This window comes from Bubalus kerabau, chromosome 6, assembly GCF_029407905.1.
Source record: "Bubalus kerabau isolate K-KA32 ecotype Philippines breed swamp buffalo chromosome 6, PCC_UOA_SB_1v2, whole genome shotgun sequence".
Classification (NCBI taxonomy): Eukaryota; Metazoa; Chordata; class Mammalia; order Artiodactyla; family Bovidae; genus Bubalus; species Bubalus kerabau.
The window spans coordinates 51,374,556-51,397,043 of record NC_073629.1 but is presented as its reverse complement, the minus strand read 5'-3'; the positions used below and the strand labels follow the sequence as shown (position 1 = coordinate 51,397,043).

The 22,488-nt window shown below is 42.8% G+C and overlaps 1 protein-coding gene and 1 long non-coding RNA gene across 2 annotated transcripts in view; one reads left to right on the top strand and one right to left on the bottom strand.

The window, feature by feature from the left end:
* DIPK1A (divergent protein kinase domain 1A) overlaps positions 1–18,129 on the bottom strand; it is a 129,275-nt gene extending 111,146 nt beyond the window's left edge. Inside the window, exon 1 of the mRNA XM_055585124.1 lies at positions 17,977–18,129. Coding sequence (XP_055441099.1) covers positions 17,977–18,030 — 54 coding nt within the window. The 5' untranslated portion in view covers positions 18,031–18,129. The remainder of the gene's footprint in view (positions 1–17,976) is intronic.
* Positions 18,130–18,193: 64 nt separating this feature from the next.
* On the top strand, positions 18,194–22,053 carry LOC129655124 (uncharacterized). The gene is made up of 2 exons (XR_008715778.1): positions 18,194–18,500; positions 20,572–22,053. It is a non-coding gene; the product is annotated as an uncharacterized LOC129655124 (long non-coding RNA).
* The last annotated feature ends 435 nt before the right edge of the window (positions 22,054–22,488 follow it).

Genomic DNA, 22,488 nt, shown 5'->3' with positions numbered 1-22,488 from the left:
GACTGTGTGGATCGCAACAAACTGCAGAAAATTCTTAAACAGATAGGAATACCAGACCACCTGACCTGCCTCTTGAGAAATCAAGAAGCAATAGTTAGAACTGGACATGGAACAACAGACTGGTTCCAAATCAGAAAGGAGTACATCAAGGCTGTATATTGTCACCCTGCTTATTTAACTTATATGCAGAGTACATCATGAGAAACACTGGGTTGGATGAAACACAAGCTGGAATCAAGATAGCTGGGAGGAATATCAATAACCTCAGATATGCAGATGACACCACCCTTATGGCAGAAAGCGAAGAACTAAAGAGCCTCTTGATGAAAGTGAAAAAGAAGAGTGAAAAAGTTGGGTTAAAACTCAACATTGAAAAAACTAAGATCATGACATCTGGTCCTATCACTTCACGGCAAATAGAGGGGAAACAGTGGAAACAGTGACAACCTTCTCTTGGGCTCCAAAATCACTGTAGATGGTTACTGCAGCCATGAAATTAGGAGATGCTTACTCCTTGGAAGAAATGTTATGACCAACCTAGACAGCATACTAAAAAGCAGAGACATTACTTTGTCAACAAAGGTCTGTCTAGTCAAGGCTATGGTTTTTCCAGTAGTCAGGTATAGATGTGAGAGCTGGACTATAAGCAAAGCTGAGCACTGAAGAATTGATGCTTTTGAACTGTGGTGTTGGAGAAGACTCTTGAGAGTCCCTTGGACTGCAAGGAGATCCAACCAGTCCATCCTAAAAGAAATCAGTCCTGAATATTCATTGGAAGGTCTGATGTTGAAGCTGAAACTCCAATACTTTGGCCACCTGATGCAAAGAACTGACTCATTTAAAAGACCCTAATGCTGGGAAAGATTGAAGGGGGGAAAAGAAGGGAACAACAGAGAATGAGATTGGTGAATGGCATCACCGACTCGATGGACATGAGTTTGTGTAAACTCCAGGAGTTGGTGATAGACAGGGAGGGCTGGCGTGCTGCAGTCCACAGGGTTGCAAAGAGTTGGACATGACTGAGTGACTGAACTGAACTGAAGAATAATTTTGAATTGATTTTTACTGGGGGGAAATGCTTATTATAATAATAAACCAAAAACAGGAAATCATCAGCTATTCTGTCAAAAATATTTTAAGATATAAAAAGCACATAAGAATAAACACAATTTCAAGTAATTTCTTCCAGGAAACAAATTCAGCATTATAAGTACCTCCCAGGGTGTGGGGTGTGTGCAGTTCCCTTTAGCACACTGTTCTAGAAGTTAGAAGTGTAGCCACCAGGAAATCCAAAAAGATAAGTGATTCAAAGAGGCTACCTTCTGAGAGTAGAGCTGGGGGTAAGAAGTGGAAGGGGAAACATGACTTGCATCATAAGCTCTCCTATACTTATACATGTTTGTGCGGATTCAGTCATTCAACAACCATTTATTGAACATCTGCTTTGGGCGAGGCACAAAAGATAAAGAGAGGAAACTGACATCTCCATCTCAGCTGTCACGGAGATCACAGTCTGGGGTTCAGAAGAAAGAAATAAAATCTTTCTTTCTTTCTGTCACCACTGATGATAATTCAATATCATAAGTTCTGTAAGAGAAGCGTGTGCCAGATATCAGGTACTCACACTGCAAGGCACAAAAAAGGTTGCCGTGTGAGGTTTAGGGAGAAATTTCTGAAAGGTCACTTCCTCTCTGAGTTGAAACCTAAAGGACAAGCAGGAAACTGCAAATAAACCAGGTAAAGAGGGATGCAGGGAAATGGGGGAAGGGCACTCTAGGGCAAAGAGGAGGAAATGGTGGGGTAGATAGGTGACATGTGGAGGAGAGCAAGGTGTGTTGGGAAACGGGAAGTGTTTCAGAATTGCTAGAGTAAACAGTTCATGAGATGGTTGTGGCCGGAATGAAGGGACCAGAAAAAAAGGGCTCAGAGCTCTGCTTAGTTCACTGAAAGTCGCTTGGTAGTGTCTGACTCTTTGCGACCCCATGGACTATACAGTCCACGGAATTCTCTAGGCCAGAATACTGGGGTGGGTAGCCTATCCCTTCTCTAGGGGATCTTCTCGACCCAGGAATTGAACTGGAGTCTCCTGCATTGCAGGCGGATTCTTTACCAACTGAGTTATCAGGGAAGCCACTGAAGGTAATGGTCCACTGAAGTCAATGGTAAATCACAGAAGGACTTCACTGGTAGGAGGAGGATTAGATCCGATTGGCATGTTGGAGAAGACTGATCTGGAAGGAAAGTGGGGGGTGGATCCAATAGGGGTAAAGGTGGCAGGAAGGCCCTTCTGGAGGCTATTATAGTGGAACTAATGCTGCGATTCATGGCATTGCAAAGAGTCGGACAAGACTGAGCGACTGAACTGAACTGAATGAGACAAAAGGAGAGAATCAGGGTACCAGCAGGAAACAAATGGCCAACAGGTACGTGAAAAGGTACTATCACTAATCATCAGAGAAATGCAAATCAAATCACAATGAGCTATCACTTCATACCCGTTGGAATGGCTATCATCAGACAAGAGACAGCTATGTGGGTGAGGATGTGGAGAAAAAGGAACCCTGTGCACTGCTGGTGGGAATGTAAACTGGTTTAATCACTATGGAAAATATGGAGGTTCCACAAAAACTAAAAAACAGAACTACCAGCGTTCCTACTTCTGGGTATATAGCCAAAGGAAATGAAAATAGAATCTCAAAGAGATAGCCGCACCCCTGTGTTCAATGCCGCATTATTCATAATAGCCATGACATGGAAATAACCTCAGTATCCAAAGTGTCCACTGGAGGATAAATGGATAAGAAAACATGGCAGACATGCAAACATACACAACACACTGGAAAAGTATTCAGCCATGAGAAAGAGATACTGCCATTTGCAACAAAATAGATGAACCCTGAGGGCATTATTCTAAATGAAGCCAGACAGAAAGATAAATATTGCATAGTATCATTTATATATGCTGCTGCTGCTGCTAAGTCGCTTCAGTCGTATCTGACTCTGTGCGACCCCACAGACGGCAGCCTACCAGGCTCCCCCGTCCCTGGGATTCTCCAGGCAAGAACACTGGAGTGGGTTGCCATTTCCTTCTCCAATGCATGAAGGTGAAAAGTGAAAGTGAAGTCGCTCAGTTGTGTCTGACTCTTAGCGACCTCATGGACTGCAGCCCACCAGGCTCCGCCATCCATGGGATTTTCCAGGCAAGAGTACTGGACTGGGGTGCCATTGCCTTCTCCCATCATTTATATATAGAATCTAAAACAAAATTTTTTTAAGTCAAACTCATAGAAACAGAGAGTAGAAAAATGGCTACCAGAGGCTGAGAGGTGGGGAAAATAGAAAGAGATCAGTAAAAGGCCAGTAAAAACCTTACAACTGCACAATGAATAAGGTCTGAGGATCTAAGGTAAAACATGGTGACTACAGTTGATAACACTGTATATTTAAAAAAAGAAAGATGACACAATCAAAAGCTATTTAGGAGATTCACTAGTGGAATTGCTGAGGGATTAAACATGAGGATAAGGAGAGAGGAAGAGTCTATAAAGACTTGAGTATATTTATCTCTTGAGTAACTGGAGAGTATCACTAACTGAAGTGAGTAAAGAAGCAATTTGGGGCCAGGGCTTTAGCTTTGGACATGTTGAACATGAAGTGCTAACTTAGAGGTAGATATCAAATAAGCAGCGGGATGCAACTCTGAAGTTTGAGGTGGGGACGTTTGGGCTGATGATACACAAATACCAAATACTAATGGGTTGAGACCCATTAGTATTTGGGTTGTCGTGGAAGCCATGTGAAGAGACACAAGGAGACTACAAAGTGAGAAGCAGAGAAGGTTGGAGTCCTGAGGACAACAGGGGCTAAAGAAAAGATGAGATTGAAAGGAAAGGGAGAGTATCAGGATAAGAAGAAAGGAAAGTAAGAGAAGCAAAGAGGTAGTGAGTGGGCAAAGAAGAGTAGCTGACATGACAGAACATCGGGTCCTGACTGAACAGGGAAAGGGGGAAGCCAGAGGAGGTTGGCAGATTGGAAGAAGAGGGGGTGGCAACAGCCTCAGTTATAACGACAGTGGTGAAGATGATATGATGGAGGTGGTAGTAAGAGTAAACAGTAAGAATGTGAAAGAGCAGTGTGTGCTTAGTGTGAGCTATTGCAGTTCAATTTCTCAGAGTGATTACAAAATATTTTTCAATATGTGTACTATACTGTATCATTTTGCACATCCTGAGTACTATATGCTCAGGATAAAGGACAAGACTGGAGTAATAAGTAGGCTCTGCCTTCACTGGGTATGAATCAGATGTGACTGAAAATCTTATAAGCTGACATAACAAAACAAGCATTTTTTTTTCTTTAAGGAGTAGAGAACAAGTGTTAGGTAATAAACAGAAAGACATAGATTGCTGCTAAGTCGCCTCAGTCGTGTCCGACTCTGTGCAACCCCATAGACGGCAGCCCACCAGGCTCCTCCGTCCAAGGTTACATTTTTTAAATTTATTTTTAATTGGAGGATAATTGCTTTACAATACTGTATTGGCTTCTGCTATACAACAACGTGAATCAGCCATAAGTATACATCTGTCCCCTCCCCCTTGTACCCCCCCCCCACCTCACCCACCCCTCTAGGCTGTCACAGAATACTGCATTGAGCTCCCAGTGTTATACAGCAACTTTCTATTAGCTATCTATTCTACATATGGTAATATATTAGGTTACATTTTAAAGAACCTTTTCTTAGAGTTCATAAAGTGATACTTTTCCACTTTTTAGCTTGTACAAGGTTACAAAAGATTTAAGAATATTATCTATTGTAAAAACAAATATTGCCACATGTGGTTGTTCAGTAGCTATTTATATTTTCCTTCCTTTAATAAGTATCCAAGATTCCTCTCATAGTAATTGCTAGAATGATAAATACAATGGTAGCTCATAAAATTTCTTATGGCAACATCTTAAAACCTAATAGTAATGGAAGGAAAACAAAATACTTTAGGAAATGATTAATGATTAACTTTTTTTAACTGTCAATTTTCAGTTGTGTTTTCTATGTTAGAATTCTAAGTCTCCCAAGGTTTCCACCCCCTGATTATTTAATCAGCACTAATCTGCTGCTTGGAGAAGGCAATGGCACCCCACTCCAGTACTCTTGCCTGGAAAATCCCATGGACGGAGGAGCCTGGAAGGCTGCAGTCCATGGGGTCGCTGGGAGTCGGACACGACTGAGCGACTTCACTTTCACTTTTCTCTTTCATGCACTGGAGAAGGAAATGGCAACCCACTCCAGTGTTCTTGCCTAAAGAATCCCAGGGACGGGGGAGCCTGGTGGGCTGCCGTCTATGGCGTTGCACAGAGTCGGACACGACTGAAGCGACTTAGCATAGCATAGCATAGCAATCTGCTGCTGCTGCTACTAAGTCGCTTCAGTCGTGTCCGACTCTGTGCGACCCCATAGACGGCAGCCCACCAGGCTCCGTCGTCCCTGGGATTCTCCAGGCAAGAACACTGGAGTGGGTTGCCATTTCCTTCTCCAGTGCATGAAAGAGAAAAGTGAAAGTGAAGTCGCTCAGTCGTGTCCGACTCCCAGCGACCCCATGGACTGCAGCCTTCCAGGCTCCTCCGTCCATGGGATTTTCCAGGCAAGAGTACTGGAGTGGGGTGCCATTGCCTTCTCCGCAGCACTAATCTAGATACTGCTATAAAGAGACTTGAAGTAGAGATAGTATCTTGAATTATCCAGGTGAACCCAATGTAATCATATGAACCCTTAAAGGCAACAGTCAGAGATATGAGGCAGAGAAAGGTAGAAAAAAGCTGAGGCAGAAGAGGAAGTCAGAGAGATTGAAAACACGCAAAGTCCTCCACCCACCGTTGTTGGCTTTGAAGATGGAGAAAAGAAGCCATGAGCCAATGAATGCAGGCAGCCTCTAGAAACCGAGAACAACCCCCTCCTCCACCCCTGCCCGCCAACAGCCAGCAAGGAAATGCAGCCCTCAATCCTACCACAGCATGGAACTGAATTCTGATCTCAATCTCATCTTTTCTTTAGCCCCTGTTGTCCTCAGGACTCCAACCTTCTCTGCTTCTCACTTTGTAGTTTCCTTGTGTCTCTCTTCACATGGCTTCCACGACAACCAAAAACTAATGGGTCTCATTAGTATTTGGTATTAGTGTATCATCAGCCCAAACATCCCCACCTCAAACTTCAGAGTTGCATCCCACTGCTTATTTGATATCTACCTCTAGTTAGCACTTCATGTTCAACATGTCCAAAGCTAAAGCCCTGGCCCCAAATCGCTTCTTTATTCATTTCAAGGGATCTTCCTGACCCAGAGATCAAACCCGTCTCTATTTTTATTTTGGAAATGTAACCTTTTATTTTGGAAATGCTTAAATCTTCAGAAAATTCAGGAGAAAAGTGCAAAGAATACTCTTATACCTATGGCTCTACTAATCAGTTGCTAATAGTATCCAATAATTGTTTGCTTTCTCACTCTCTCTAAACATTTAAACATCACGCCCTCTTTCTCCTTCTCCTTCTTAGGAAGGAAAGGGTAGTACTGCTTACATTAACATAACCCTGCTGAATAAACATCATTCTGAAACAACAAATCAAAAAGAAACTTTTTCAGGACTTCCCTGGTACAGTGATTAAGAATCCGCCTTGCAATGCAGGGGATGAGGTTTCTACCCCTAGTTGGAGAACTAAGATCCCACATGCCAAGCACCACAGCTACTGAGCCAGCTTGCCTCAACTAGAGCCTGTGCCCTGCAACCAAGATCCTGCATGCCAAAACCATTAAATCTGATGCAGCCAAATAAATTAATTAGATTAAATAAAGCCTTTTTTACAAAAAGAAGAAACCTTTTCTAAACAAGACATGCAAATGGTCAAGAGGCACATGAAAAGATTCTCAACATCATTAATCATCAGGGAAATGCAAAACCAAACCACAATGAGACATTACTTCAAACCCGTTAGGATGGCTGGCCCAGTAAACAAACAAACAAAAACCAAAATAACAAATGCTACAAGGATGTGGAAAAACTGGAGTCCTTGTGCACTGTTGATGGGAATATAAAATGATATAGCCACTATATAAAATAGTACAGACGTTCCTCAAAAATTTAAAATCAGAAGTACCCAGTGACGTGGCACTCCCACTTCTGGGTATATATACAAAACAATTGAAAGAATATCTCAAAGAGATATTATATTAGCACTCCCATGTTCCCTATGGCATTATTTACAACAGCCAAGAAGTGGAAGTAACCCAAATGTCCATCAACTGATGAGTGGATAAAAAAGGTGGTATACACATACAGTGGAATATTATTCAACCTTTGAAAACAAAGATATCCTATCATACACTACCAGATGAATAAATCTTGAGGATATTCAAGTAAAATAAGCCAGTCACACACACACAAAAATTACTGCATGATTCTACTTTACACAAGTTATCTAAAGAAGTCAAACATATAGAAAAAGAAAGTAGAATGTGGTTACCAGGATGGTGTGGAGGGGAAAAAGGGGAGCTCTTATTCAATAGGCACAGAGTTTCAGTTTTGCAAGATTACAAGTTCTACAGATTTGTTGCCGAAAAATGTGCAAATCTTAACAGTACTGTACTATAATCTTAAAAATGGTTGAGATGGAAAACTTTGTGCTGTGTGTTTTTGACCACAATAAAAAAACAAAAAGAAAAAAAATCCACAACATCATGATCACCCCTAAAACAGATATTATTTAATTTCATTAAAGTTCAGTTCAGTCACTCAGTCATGTCCGACTCTTTGCGACCCCATGAATCGCAGCACGCCAGGCCTCCCTGTCCATCACCAACTCCCGGAGTTCACCCAGACTCACGTCCATCGAGTCAGTGATGCCATCCAGCCATCTCATCCTCTGTCGTCCCCTTCTCCTCCTGCCCCCAATCCCTCCCAGCATCAGAGTCTTTTCCAGTGAGTTAACTCTTCGCATGAGGTGGCCAAAGTACTGGAGTTTCAGCTTTAGCATCAGTCCTTCCAAAGAAATCCCAGGGCCGATCTCCTTCAGAATGGACTGGTTGGATCTCCTTGCAGTCCAAGGGACTCTCAAGAGTCTTCTCCAACACCACAGTTCAAAAGCATCAATTCTTCGGCGCTCAGCCTTCTTCACAGTCCAACTCTCACATCCGTACATGACCACAGGAAAAACCATAGCCTTGACTAGACGAACCTTTGTTGGCAAAGTAATGTCTCTGCTTAATCATCAAAAAAATCCCCTACTATTTCTAAAGAAAAATTCATCGACTAATATTTTGGTCTTTTAAACATGTTCATTTTGCAGTATTCTGCTTTTTCTAAACCCATATGCATTGTAGATTAAAGAGTTTTAAAGAAAAATTATTCACAAAATATTTAAATGTCTAGAACTAAGTATGTTAAAAATGTGAGACATTTATCTTTCCAGTCGGTGTCAAAAGATGGTATTTAACAGAATAGTATAGTATTGTTTTTCAAAGCAACTTTAAGGAATGAAAACATTAAAATGAAAACCGTAAAAAAAATAAAACTATAAAGAATACAAAACATTAAGATGAAAAGCTGAGGTACTGGGAAGATAACGATGAAGAAATCCTTTTACTGCATGCTAGACCCAGATAATCATGATGGTGTGATCACTGACCTAGAGCCAGACATCCTGGAATGTGAAGTCAAGTGGGCCTTAGAAAGCATCACTACAAACAAAGCTAGTGGAGGTGATGGAATTCCAGTTGAGCTATTCCAAATCCTGAAAGATGATGCTGTGAAAGTGCTACACTCAATATGCCAGCAAATCTGGAAAACTCAGCAGTGGCCACAGGACTGGAAAAGGTCAGTTTTCATTCCAATCCCTAAGAAAGGCAATGCCAAAAAATGCTCAAACTACCGCACAATTGCACTCATCTCACATGCTAGTAAAGTAATACTCAAAATTCTCCAAGCTAGGCTTCAGCAATACGTGAACCGTGAACTTCCTGATGTTCAAGCTGGTTTTAGAAAAGGCAGAGGAACCAGAGATCAAATTGCCAACATCTGCTGGATCATGGAAAAAGCAAGAGAGTTCCAGAAAAACATCTATTTCTGCTTTATTGACTATGCCAAAGCCTTTGACTGTGTGGATCACAAGAAACTGTGGAAAATTCTGAAAGAGATGGGAATACCAGACCACCTGACCTGCCTCTTGAGAAATTTGTATGCAGGTCAGGAAGCAACAGTTAGAACTGGACATGGAACAACAGACTGGTTCCAAATAGGAAAAGGAGATCGTCAAGGCTGTATATTGTCACCCTGTTTATTTAACTTATATGCAGAGTACATCATGAGAAACGCTGGACTGGAAGAAAGACAAACTGGAATCAAGATTGCCGGGAGAAATCTCAATAACCTCAGATATGCAGATGACACCACCCTTATGGCAGAAAGTGAAGAGGAACTCAAAAGCCTCTTGATGAAAGTGAAAGTGGAGAGTGAAAAAGTTGGCTTAAAGCTCAACATTCAGAAAACGAAGATCATGGCATCCGGTCCCACCACTTCATGGGAAATAGATGGGGAAACAGTGGAAAAAGTGTCAGACTTTATTTTGGGGGGGTCCAAAATCACTGCAGATGGTGACTGCAGCCATGAAATTAAAAGACGCTTACTCCTTGGAAGGAAAGTATGACCAACCTAGAGAGCATATTCAAAAGCAGAGACATTACTTTGCCAACAAAGGTTCGTCTAGTCAAGGCTATGGTTTTTCCTGTGGTCATGTATGGATGTGAGAGTTGGACTGTGAAGAAGGCTGAGCACCGAAGAATTGATGCTTTTGAACTGTGGTGTTGGAGAAGACTCTTGAGAATCCCTTGGACTGCAAGGAGATCCAACCAGTCCATTCTGAAGGAGATCGGCCCTGGGATTTCTTTGGAAGGAATGATGCTAAAGCTGAAACTCCAGTACTTTGGCCCCCTCATGCGAAGAGTTGCCTCATTGGAAAAGACTCTGATGCTGGGAGGGATTGGGGGCAGGAGGAGAAGGGGACGACAGAGGATGAGATGGCTGGATGGCATCACTGACTCAATGGACGTGAGTCTGGGTGAACTCCGGGAGTTGGTGATGGACAGGGAAGCCTGGCGTGCTGCGATTCATGGGGTCGCAAAGAGTCGGACATGACTGAGTGACTGATCTGATCTGATCTGATCTGATAGCCTGAAAGTGTGTGAGTATGAAATCTGCCTGAGAATTCACCATTTCTTGAGTTTATTATAGGACTAATAATAATATCAAAAGGCTGCATTATAATTCTATGCTTAAATTTAAGACATTATGGGATGCATATGCTCCCTGTATAGTCACTACTTTAAGAAAGCTAATCATAGTTATGGAGATACAGTTTCAGGCAAAGGCAAATGTTTAACCCTGTACAGCAGGTATTAAAGAGCTGATGAACCACACCACCTACAGTCCTCCCTTTGGAGAATAGGAAACAATACTTGCTTTTATTACCCTTAGATTTAAAATAATCCTGGGAGTTGAAAATGAGCAAGAAGCATATTAATCTTACTACAGTATTTGTCAACATTGTCAATATTATCAACTAAACCATATCAGTAACCCTACAAGACACTAAATCCTGCAAAAATATACACATGAAGTAAAAAAGTACCAAACCATCTACAGCAGTCACGTTTGAAGACTAGTACTAATGTAAATCAAAGAGCCAGGTAGGTATCAGAAATGTTCAAGTGCTGACACCCTCATTAGAACATGCCATTTATCCATCCATTCGTAATAGCCCTACTGAACACATTGAAACTGTTAGTTATTTTTAAGAGGCTACCTTAAGAAATTTAAAACTTTTGCAATTTAAAGGACTTGAAAAACCCTCATAAGCACCCAAGTATCTCAGACTTCAAATGCCATTAGCATTCCAGCAGCCTTTTATATGTAACAGGGCACGCACGTAGGCAGAATGACTGGAATGGAAAATGTGTCTAATCTAAGTATAGAGAATTAGCTTAAATTGTCTTAACTTTCATTCTTCCAGGACTTAATGACAGTGAGAAGAAGGAAGGTATTATAAAGTAAAACCAATGAATTATAGGGCTGTTGTGTTATCAGTCCCACTCAGGCTATGAGCAAACTCTAAACAAAGTGGATCCTAATTTGTTGAAAACACACTGCTAAAAAGAGAAACACAGGTGTCAACTCGGGTCACCACACAGGCCCCAAAGAGGACCATCACAATGGTGTGTGGAAGAAAAACACTGCCTAAACACGGTCCAAACTAGTGAACATGAACACACCTACAGATCCTGTTCTCAGAGGCAGGATTCTACTCTGTTCAATGTGCCACAACATATAGCTAGTCCAGGAAATACTAATTCCCAGGTAAGCTTTCAACAAACTAGCCAGGAAGGACAGAACTTGAAGTTAACATGCTCTGGGAATGTTGCCTTGCCCTGAGCCGTTGTTTGCTCAGGTAAATGCTGCTGGGCTATACCTACTTCTAGCAGATCACAAGCCCTCTTGGTTCACAGAGAGGCCGCACAGGCAGTGTGCCTACACCGGTCCTCTGGACAAAGTACTCTCTACACCAAAAAGCTGGCATGGGTGGAATTTATAACAAGAAGCAGTGAGAAGAACCATGTCAATGGGATAAACTAAATTTCTTTTTTTACAGCTTTATTGAGATATAATTCACATACCATACAATTTATTCATTTAAAGTATACAATTTAGTGGATCTTAGTCTATTCATGGAGTTGTGCACAGCATCAATTTTAGAATATTTCCTTTACCCCATAAGAAACCTCATACCCATTTCCTCACAACCCTCCCAGTCCTAGGCAAGAACTAATCTATCTCCTGTCTTTATAGATTTGCCTTTGCTGGCTACTTCATATAAACAGAACCCCAGAATATGTGATCTTTTAGGAGTGGCTTCTTTCATATATTTAATGGTTTCAAGGTTCATCCATGTTATAGCATATATCAATTCTTCATTTCTCTTTATTGTTGAACCATATTCTACTACATGGGTATATACCATTATCAGTCTTTCTCTTCACAAGCAGAAGAATCTCCTTTGCTACATAAACAAAACTGCAAAAAGTAATTAGGTCCCCGCATTAGTCCATAAATGCCTACTTAAGCCATATTATAGCTGAAAACTTATCATGAATTGCATCATACTACAGTTTCTAGAAAGTATTGGTTGCTCAGTCATGTCTGACTCTGCAACCCCATGGACTGCAGGCTCCTCTGTCCATGGGATTCTCCAGGCAAGAATACTGGAGTCAGTTGCCATCTCTTCCTCCAGAGGATCTTCCCAACCCAGGCGTTGAACCCGGGTCTCCTGCTTTGCAGGTGGACTCTACCATTTGAGCCACCAGTGAAGTCCACTGTTCCTAGAAATATTCTACAGTTTCCAGAAACATTATCAATTATCACAGTGACCTTTGGATTAAAGAAAATACTGAGAATGAAGCTCCTTTATAGATAATTGCTTAAAAATGTTTTCCTGTAAACTGCAGTAGGAAGAGAAACTTGCAAGTCCTAAGGCCTGAACACCTCAGAACAGAACTACTTTTGGACTCCACCCACTTGAAGACAGAAGAGCAAAACTGCAAGCAAGCATACAAAGCTGGTCTCTGAAACTTTCCTCTCTTCTTGCTGGGCCCTTCACCTCTTCCCCCATCTTTGAAATTTAATTCCTTCAGTGCTCTTCACCCCTAACCCTATCTCCAAACAAAACAAAATCTTTTATATATCTGTTGACTAATTACAGCTTTACTTTAAAATATTACATTTACATGAAAATGTTACTTACACCAGACATTTTCTAAGACTTTCTCCCAAAACCTGAAATGAGAATTAAGTTTTCCTTCAAAGAACTTCTGTAGGAATTAGCTCATAAGGGGAGAGTTTTTCGTTTTGTTTTTACCAAGAGACCCTCTCATATCACAGTAAATCCATCCCATGGTAAATCAAATCTAGTCATTCTCTCAGAATAATGCATATGTAGGAGAATGAGAGAAAGTAAGAAACTGCTGTTAATTTTGTTAAGGCATGATAATGGTATTATGATTATGTCAAAAATATCATTATCTGTTAGAAATTAGCTTCAAAATATTTTAGTTGGAAAAAGGACACGGGGAAGGGACATGAAACAAAATACTGATAATTGTTGAGGGCAAGTAATAGGTACCTGAGAGTACATTATTCTTTTTTGCTTTATGTATGTATAAAAATTTCTATAGTAAAATACTTTTTAAAAAGAGAGAAACTGTTCTCTTCCTCTCAGGCAGTCTTTTGTCCCTTCACTTTTTATTCATAGCACTTTTATTTCTAAGGTTATTTGATTAATGTTTGTCTCCTTGACTAGACTTTAAGCTCCATGAGGATCACAAGGGTGTTTGTTTAGCTTCTGTAGAATCCCAACCCCCTCACAGAGTTTCTGGCATGTGAAAGGCATAGACAAATATTTACTAAGTAAATGATGAAGTCAGTAAAATTAAGTCATATCATGCCCCTAGATCAATAAAGACTCAACAAATAAAAGAGGGGATGAGAGAAAGTCAGGGACCTTTGGTAGAAGGAAATGAACATATTTACTTACATGTAAATTTACCATTTAAGTTCACATGCTTTTCTATTAAAAATGCAGTTAAGATGCCACAAAATAGATTTAACTTCATGTAGCTGAGTTCCAGAAAAACATCTACTTCTGCTTTATTGACTATGCCAAAGCCTTTGACTGTGTGGATCACAACAAACTGGAAAACTAAGAGACGGGAATACCAGACCACCTTACCTGCCTCCTGAGAAATCTGTATGCAGGTCAAGAAGCAATAGTTAGAAGTGGACATGGAAAAACAGACCGGTTCCAAACAGGAAAAGGAGAACGTCAAGGCTGTATATTGTTACCCTGCTTATTTAACTATTATGCAGAATACGTCATATGAAATTCCAGGCTGGATGAAGCACAAGCTGGAATCAAGATTGCCAGAAGAAATATCATTAAACTCAGATACGCAGATGACACCACCCTTATGGCAGAAAGCGAAGAGGAACTAAAGAGCCTCTTGATGAAAGTGAAAGAGGAGAGTGAAAAAGTTGGCTTAAAACTCAACATTCAGGAAACTAAGCTCATGGCATCTGGTCCCATCACTTCATGGCAAATAGATGGAGAAACAATGGAAACAGTGACAGACTTTTATTTTGGGGGGTTCTAAAAATCACTGAAGACGGTGATTGCAGCCATGAAATTAAAAGATGCTTACTCCTTGGAAGGAAAGTTATGACCAACTCAGACAGCATATTAAAAAGCAGAGACATTACTTTGCCAACAAAGGTCCGTCTAGTCAAGGCTATGGTTTTTCCAATGGTCATGCATGGATGTGAGAGTTGGACTGTAAAGAAAGCTGAGCGCCAAAGAATTGATGCTTTTGAACTGTAGTGTTGGAGAAGACTCTTGAGAGTCCCTTGGACTTCAAGGAGATCCAACCAGTCCATTCTAGGGGAGATCAGTCCTGAGTTTATTGAAAGGACTGATACCAAAGCTGAAACTCCAATACTTTGGCCACCTCATGCGAAGTGTTGACTCATTGGAAAAGACTCTGATGCTGGGAGGGATTGGGGGCAGGAGGAGAAGAGGACGACAGAGGATGAGATGGCTGGATGGCATCACCGACTCAATGGACATGAGTTTGAGTGAACTCCGGGAGTTGGTGATGGACAGGGAGGCCTGGCGTGCTGCGATTCATGGCGTCGCGAACAGTTGGACACGACTGAGCAACTGAACTGAACTGAACTGAAAATCACCGCAAATGGTGACTGTAGCCATGAAATTAAAAAATGCTTGCTCCTTGAAAGAAAAGCTATGGCCAACCTAGACAGCATATTAAAAAGCAGATACATTACTTTGCTGACAAAGGTCTGTCTAATCAAGGCTATGGTTTTTCCAGTAATCATGTATGGATGTGAGAGTTGGACTATAAAGAAAGTTGAGTGCCGAAGAATTGATGCTTTTGAATTGTGGTGTTGAAGAAGACTCTTGAGAGTCTCCTGGACTGCAAGGAGATCCAAGGAGGTCCATCCTAAAGGAAATCAGTCCTGAATATCCATTGGAAGGACCAATGCTGAAGTTGAAACTCCAATACCTTGGCCACCTGATGTGAAGAACTGACTCATTTGAAAAGAACCTGATGCTAGGAAAGATTGAAGGCGGGAGGAGAAGGGGACGACAGAGGATGAGATGGTTGGAAGGCATCACCGATTCGATGGACCTGAGTTTGAGTAAGCTCTAGGAGTTGGTGATGGACAGAGAAGCCTGGTATGCTGCAGTCCATGGGGTCACAAAGAGTCGGACATGACTGAGCAACTGAACTGAAACTGAGCTTATCCTCACTACATTCACATGATTACACAGCTAAGAACCACAATTTCTACTTATGATATGGAAACTATGGAACCAGAAAGTTACAAAATTTTTTCAAGGTCATAATGAACCAGATGCACAAATGAACAAAACTCAGCTCTGTCCTCATGCCTCACGCTGCTCCCAAAGGAACATCATTTTAAAGAAAATCAGGGACTTCCCTGGCTGTCCAGTGTTAAGACTCCACGCTCACAATGCTCAAAGCCTGGTCAGGGAACTAAGATCCTGCAAGCCACATGGCACTGCCAAAAAACAACAAAAATAAATAAAATAAAATTTAAAAGATCATTAAAATAAAAAATGAAAGGAGTATTGTATATGTTAATTCAACTTTCAGTGACTGAGAAACTGAATAGATAGCTGTACAATAGTCTTAGATGAAAATATTTTTCTTTGACTTCATCCAAAACAATTTACAGCTGAAGCACCTAGCGGAAGAAAAAAAAAAAAAAGTGAGACCTAGCCAGGCTCCTCTGCCCATGGAATTCTCTAAGCAAGAATACTGGAGTGGGTAGCCACTCCCTTCTCCAGGGAATCTTCCCAATTCAAGGATCAAACCCAGGTTTCCCACATTGCAGGCATTCTTTACCATCTGAGCCACCAGGGAAGCCCCACACGGTAGAAGTAGTATTAAAAACAAAAGGTGAAGCATTTAAGCAATGGAGAACAGAAGAAGGCATGACACTGAGTAATGTGAAGGCCTTTTTATTCAGCGGGTTAAACTGAAAAGGTATGGTGAAGGACAACTAACAAGAAAATTCCTAAATACTAATAAATAATAAATACTAATACCAAGACAATGTTTAAAACACCAGTACTCCAGGTTCCCAAGTTCTAAAATTTATCACAAATACAATACTATAATCAACAAAGTTTTCTATTTAATCATTATTTTATATAGAAATAGCCTACTAATATATAACTATGCCCCCAAATCCTTTTGAAATGCTGAGGACCTGAGTTTACCTTAATTTGGTAATGGATAATGATGCACACATTCTGGAAGGCAGAATTACTAAATGTTTGCCATTAACAGAAGCCTAACTATTTGAAAAACTAACCTTAACTCAGCCAATCAGAAAGTTCTTATGCTATGGTGCCAAAAAAATGTCACAATCACTTGTGTGGAGAACGTTGAGAACCAAATGAATCAAAGTCTAAAAGTGTGCCACAAAATCTAAAAAAAAAAGCTAGAGAGTTTTAGTTAAGAAAAAGGATTTTAAATACCTCAAACTAATTTTGAGAATAGAGTCTGGAAAGTGATTTGTTTTCCTTTTTTTTTTCTCTTCACATAAAGGGTTACAAAGAGGTATCCGGCCTGGATTGAATTCTACACTGGGTTGCTCTACTGTTATTCGTGGCACAATTACTACTGGCGGAGTTGCTACAAAGGCTCAGAACAATCAGTTTTACTCCTATATTCTTCATTTTATGACCTATCAATCAAGCTTCCAACTTGAAGTACATCACTCATTGCAGAGTAGTGATTCACACACGCAATTTCCAAACAAAAATGAAAGATTTACGTGCCCCACGACGGTTTCTTCACAACTTTTAAAATAATTGATAAAAGCACCACCTAATGAATTCCCATCCCAAAATAATCTATCGATACCTTTAAGCATTTTAATGTAAGCGGTAAAGGAATACTGTTCTCTGAATGCAGACACAACTGCTGACCCACGCGAAGAACTGATTTGTAGTTGTTTTTCCACTTGGGTGATGGATTTGCGCTCAGCTACTCATGGTGTCTACTAGGTCCCCCTGGTGACTAACATGAAAGCTGTAGCAGGGTTCGAAGACACAGACTGGCAGCGAAATAGAGGGTGGAATGGGAAATTATGAAAAATTAACACGCGAATAGTATACATGACATAACAGAATTACATTTGCATTGTTGGCGTATTCGGGATCCGCACAAGACATTGTCCCCTTCCTTTTAAAAAGCAAACATCCATCCGCCTCGCTTGAGCCCTTGCTCCCGTTTAAATCACGGGTGTGATGGAGATCGAACCAAGTGGTTCAGCCCAAGGCACATGCCGCTTCACCAGGGTTTGAAGAAAACACTGATGTGACAATTTGTCATAATTTTCTAAAATATGGAGGAATGACACACCACCTTTCCTACCACCTACTGAGGACTCAGGACTGAGCCGAGAACAGCCTCCCTGCGGGGCCCACCAGGGAGGGGGGAGGAGAGCAATGGACCAAGGAGCGGACCGCGGCACGTCCCGAGCCCCGACTGCGGAGCCCCAAACGCGAGGGGCGTGGGGTCGCACCCAGGTCACGTCCCGGGGCTCTCGGGATGCGAGGCGCCGAGGGCGAGCCCGGACCGGTCGGGACGCTGTGGGGCGGCGGGACAGCGCCGCGGTGGAGGCTGCGGCGCCGGGTCAGCGAGGGAGGGCGCGCCGCCAGGTGCCGGACGGCAGGGGGCAGCGGGGTTCGGGCGGGCGCCGACCCAGGGAGGGAGGAGGAAGGCGGGCAAGTCCCGCGCAGAGAGCGGGCGCGCGGCGGGCTCGCCGCCGGCCTACCTGGAGGTAACAGGGCTTCCTTAGCCAGGCCCCCGGACAGAGACTCCTCGCCATGGTAATCACACATCGCCCCGCCGCGCCGCAGTCAGAGGCGGACCCGAGCGCCGGCGACCCGGCTCCCCGCCTTTCCCCGCCTCCCCGCCCCCAGTCCGGCCGGGCCCGCCCACTCCTCCGCCCCCGTCGCGGCGCGCGCCGCGCTCCCCCCGGCCCCGCTGCGGCGACTGCGGCCGGCGGCCCGAGGCCCGGCCTCCTGCTCTGCTCGCCCGGCTGCCGCGGCTGTCAGAGCCTCCGCTGCCGGCTCCGCCATAAAGGGGAGTCGCGCCTCGCTCGGCCGACACAAATCCAGCTGCGCCTCACGCTTAAAGGGGAGGCGTGCGGAGGAAGGAGGGGGCGCCGCGGAAGCCGGGGTGTCGCTTGTTCGGCGCCTGGAGGGGAGGGCCGGGGAGCCCAGCTCTCCGAACACGCCGACCTAAGTGGCTGCTCCTGGATACCCTGGCCGCGCGTCCCGCCACCCCGCCCGGCAGGTCTGACGCTTCTTTTGGACTCTGCTCCTTCAGCCCGGACGTGTCTGGGCGGGTTGCGTGGAAATTCAAGGGAAGCGTGGGGCTCCTTCCTTGGGGACCGGCTTTTTCCTCCCTAGCGTACCGTGGCCCATGCGGCCGCGGGAGCAACCGACTGGCGCATCCCCTGAGCCAACGCAGACGGGGCTCCCCTCTGCTGAATGTAACCTGCCCCCACATCCAGCCTTAAACTCTTACAGCCTTAAACTTGTTTTTCCTGAGTACTTTTTAAAGTCTGACCTTTTGGGTTTGAATTGCTTTAAAACAGCTTTAGAGTTTTCCTGGCCCTACTCACGAACCTTGAGTCAAAAGAGAAAAAGACAAACATTACTAAATTAAATACAGTTCTGAAGTCAGGAGGCCCGGGACGTGGCACAGTTACTCGGTTAAGGCTACATAACACAGGGTGTGGTGTCTTTCTTTTGACAGTGAAGTCCAAATAAGGGAAAAACAGCCATCCTAGCAGGAGAACAGCTGTTGATCCTAGTGACTTATAAGAAGATGCATTTTTGCTTCTTTTTACCCCATAGGTTGCCACTTAGAACTCGGGCCTCTTGCTCTGACGAGAAGTTTCCTTAGGAGCAAAACTTGACTAACTCTCACTGTGGTTTTTACTTAAGCTTTGTTCTAGTGTTTTCCGTTTCTGAAGAATTGCATTCTTGCCTGCCCCTCCCCCAACCCAAGCACAACCAGGTTTAAAACCTGTGTGGTATTTTATTGCTGCAAATAAACCCGTTTTTCATTGATCTTTCAGCTTGAGTTAAAAGATTTCAGTAATTTCTGAGTATGATAAGTACTGGTTTAATTCGTTCTTTCATTCATTCAATAAACAAATATTAATTGAGCCCCTGGACATTGTTCTAGTTGATTGGGTTATATACCTGAGCAAAATACAAAACCCTCACCCCTTGTGGATATTACATTCTGGAAGTGGGGGCAGCAGGCAACAAGTAATACATAAGAAAATCAAATAGGATAATAAAGCAGATAGCGGATATGTTAAAAAAAGAAAACAAACCGGTGAAGATGAGGAAGACTACAGGTAGAGTTGGTTAGGGGAGAAAGATCAGGAATTCAGGACTGGACTTTTTTACATTCAAGATATCTATTGGAAATTCAAGTGGAGATCTTAAGTAGGCAGTTGTACATGGGAGTGCAGTGTTAAGAAGGGAGGTCCAAGCTACCATATGCAGCATAAGAGATACCAGCTTTTTTTTTTAAGATGAAAGTTATGTCTTATTCTGTGACCTTACTGAGGACTACAGCCCAGGATATAGGAGTTTTTGCCAGCTCAGTAGTATGATCTAGAAGTCATCAGAAACTTAGATTTGTCCAAAAGTAGAGATATTAAATGATATTTAAAGTCACAAGGAAGTGAATATAAATAGAAGAGAACCAAAGATGAAACCTTGTAACTTCAAGGCAGGAGAGTGGATGAACCAGCAAAGGAGATTGAAAAGGAACAGCCAGTGAAGTTGGTGAGCTGAGAGTGAGGTGCCTGGAAGTCAAGTGAATATAATATTATCAAGGAGGTATTAGAGCTTACATGTGAGTGAGGAAGTGAGGACTGAGAAATAACTACTGGATTTAGTACCATGGAGGCTATGGGAAATGGGAAAAAAAAAACTTGAGTGGGTTTAAGAGAAAATTGAAGGAGAGAAATTGGAGATACTTAATATTATAGGCAATTCTTTTTAGAAGTTCTCCTGTTAAGGGAGCCCAAAAATGATCGTGGGGAGCCTACCACCACAGTTAACTGGTGGTGGAAGTGGAGTCAAAAGTAGGTTGGCCAAAAAATTTAAATATTTGTTTCAATGAGAATGATCTAGAAGAGAAGGAAATTTTTATGAAGGAGCAAGAAGAGAGAATTGCTAGAGTGGTGCCTTTGAAAGGGGAAACGTTTATGATCTAGCACACAAATGAAAGGATTATCTATAGACAGGAGTACAGACTGTTCATCTATGAACACTGGAGGGAAGGTCATAGGAGCAGTGGTGAGGATCTGTTCAAGTTCTCTTCTGATTGTTTTTTTCAGAGACATATGATGTAAGGTCATCAGGGAAGAGGAGATTCGGAAGAGTAACTGAAGGTGATTGTTTTTTTCAGAGACATATGATGTAAGGTCATCAGGGAAGAGGAGATTCGGAAGAGTAACTGAAGGTGATGAGAAGAGAAGCGAAGATGTGATATATTCATTCAGGAGAATGGAAAGATGAATATACTAGGAAAGAAAATATATCACAGGCCTGCTGAGTGTCATTAAGGGCCCACTTGAGTTCATTATGTATGGATGTGAGAGTTGGACTGTGAAGAAAGCTGAGTCCGAAGAATTGATGGTTTTGAACTGTGGTGTTGGAGAAGACTCTTGAGAGTCCCTTGGACTGCAAGGAGATCCAACCAGTCCATCCTAAAGGAGAGCAGTCCTGGGTGTTCATTGGAAGGACTGATGCTGAAGCTGAAACTCCAATACTTTAGCCACCTGATGCGAAGAACTGACTCCCTGGAAAAGACCCTGATGCTGGGAAGGATTGGGGGCAGGAGGAGAAGGGGATGACAGAGGATGAGATGGCTGGATGGCATCACCTACTCAATAGACATGAGTTTGGGTGGGCTCCGGGAGTTGGTGATGGACAGGGAGGCCTGGCGTGCTGCGGTTCATGGGGTCGCAAAGAATGGGACACAACTGAGCGACTGAACTGAACTGAACCGAGTTCATGGTCATAAATTTAAGTGGGATAAGTCAGTATGTTTGTCCTTTCTTCCTCCAGCAGTAATTGATTGAGCCAGGATGCAGGCTCAACGTAAGCTTAGAATTCTATGCAATTAGGTTTTACCAAGGAAATAAGAGCAAGGACAGAGGCACAAGGAAGTCAAAGATGTAAGGGAGTGAGTATGATTTACCACGGAGTTTTAAGATGAGGGAATAGTAGACATGGAGAGACTAAGGTCAGAAAAACTGTGGTTGGATCAGTGAATTGCAGGTCCTTTTGGGGCTGAGGGTCTGTAGGAGTCTAACAAGAAGAGCAAATGATCTGAAAATATAGGTGTAACATAAACAGTCTGGCTCCATTTTTTATATTTGATGACAGCTTTCAAGCCCCACCACTTCTTTGCTCCCTGTGTCCCACATCTGGGAAAATTGATCAGAAAGCCCAGCTGCTCCCTCCTTTGGTGCCCATGGGAAGTTCAAAGTATACAAGAGCCTGTCCATGTGAGGGACACTTGACCCTGCCCCCCCACACCCACCCCAAACACCATAAACCCTAAGAAAGTCTCCTCTCTCTGTTCCCTCAAGTCATATTCAGACCAGCTTGGAGACTGCCCTGCTCTCCTCAGAAAACCTCTCTACGTGTGTAATAAAATTTTTCATACTCTGAAAAAGTTGGTACATGTGTAACATCATCAGTCTTGACATCCCAAACAAAATACAGGTGGAGGAATCTATCTCAAGTCTGCAGAATGACCATAACAATGTGGCAGTTTGAGTGGGACGCATGCAATAAAGATTATGGAGAAGTGATGAAGTGAATTTGACAATGCCAATGAATGACTAAGGAGTCTGGAATACAGTGTCATTGGAAGTGAGTCAAAGAGGGAGTATCATGAGGATTCTCACTATACATATTAAAAACAGCAAGATTTAGGACAAGAGAGATACTGGATAGAAAACGTGTGCTAAACCTCTACAGTCGTGTCTGACTCTGTGCAACCTATGGACTGCAGCCTGCCAGGCTCCTTTGTCCATGAGATTCTCCAGGAATACTGGAATGGGTTGCTGTGCCCTCCTCCACGGGATCTTCCCGACCCAGGGATCAAACCTGCATTTCTTATATCTTCCTGCATTAGCAGGCTGGTTCTTTACCACTAGCGCCACCTGGGAAGCCCCCTGGATAGGATGCCAGTAGCCAAAAGTTAAAGTCCTGGAGAAATAATTCAGAGTGATCTATAAGTG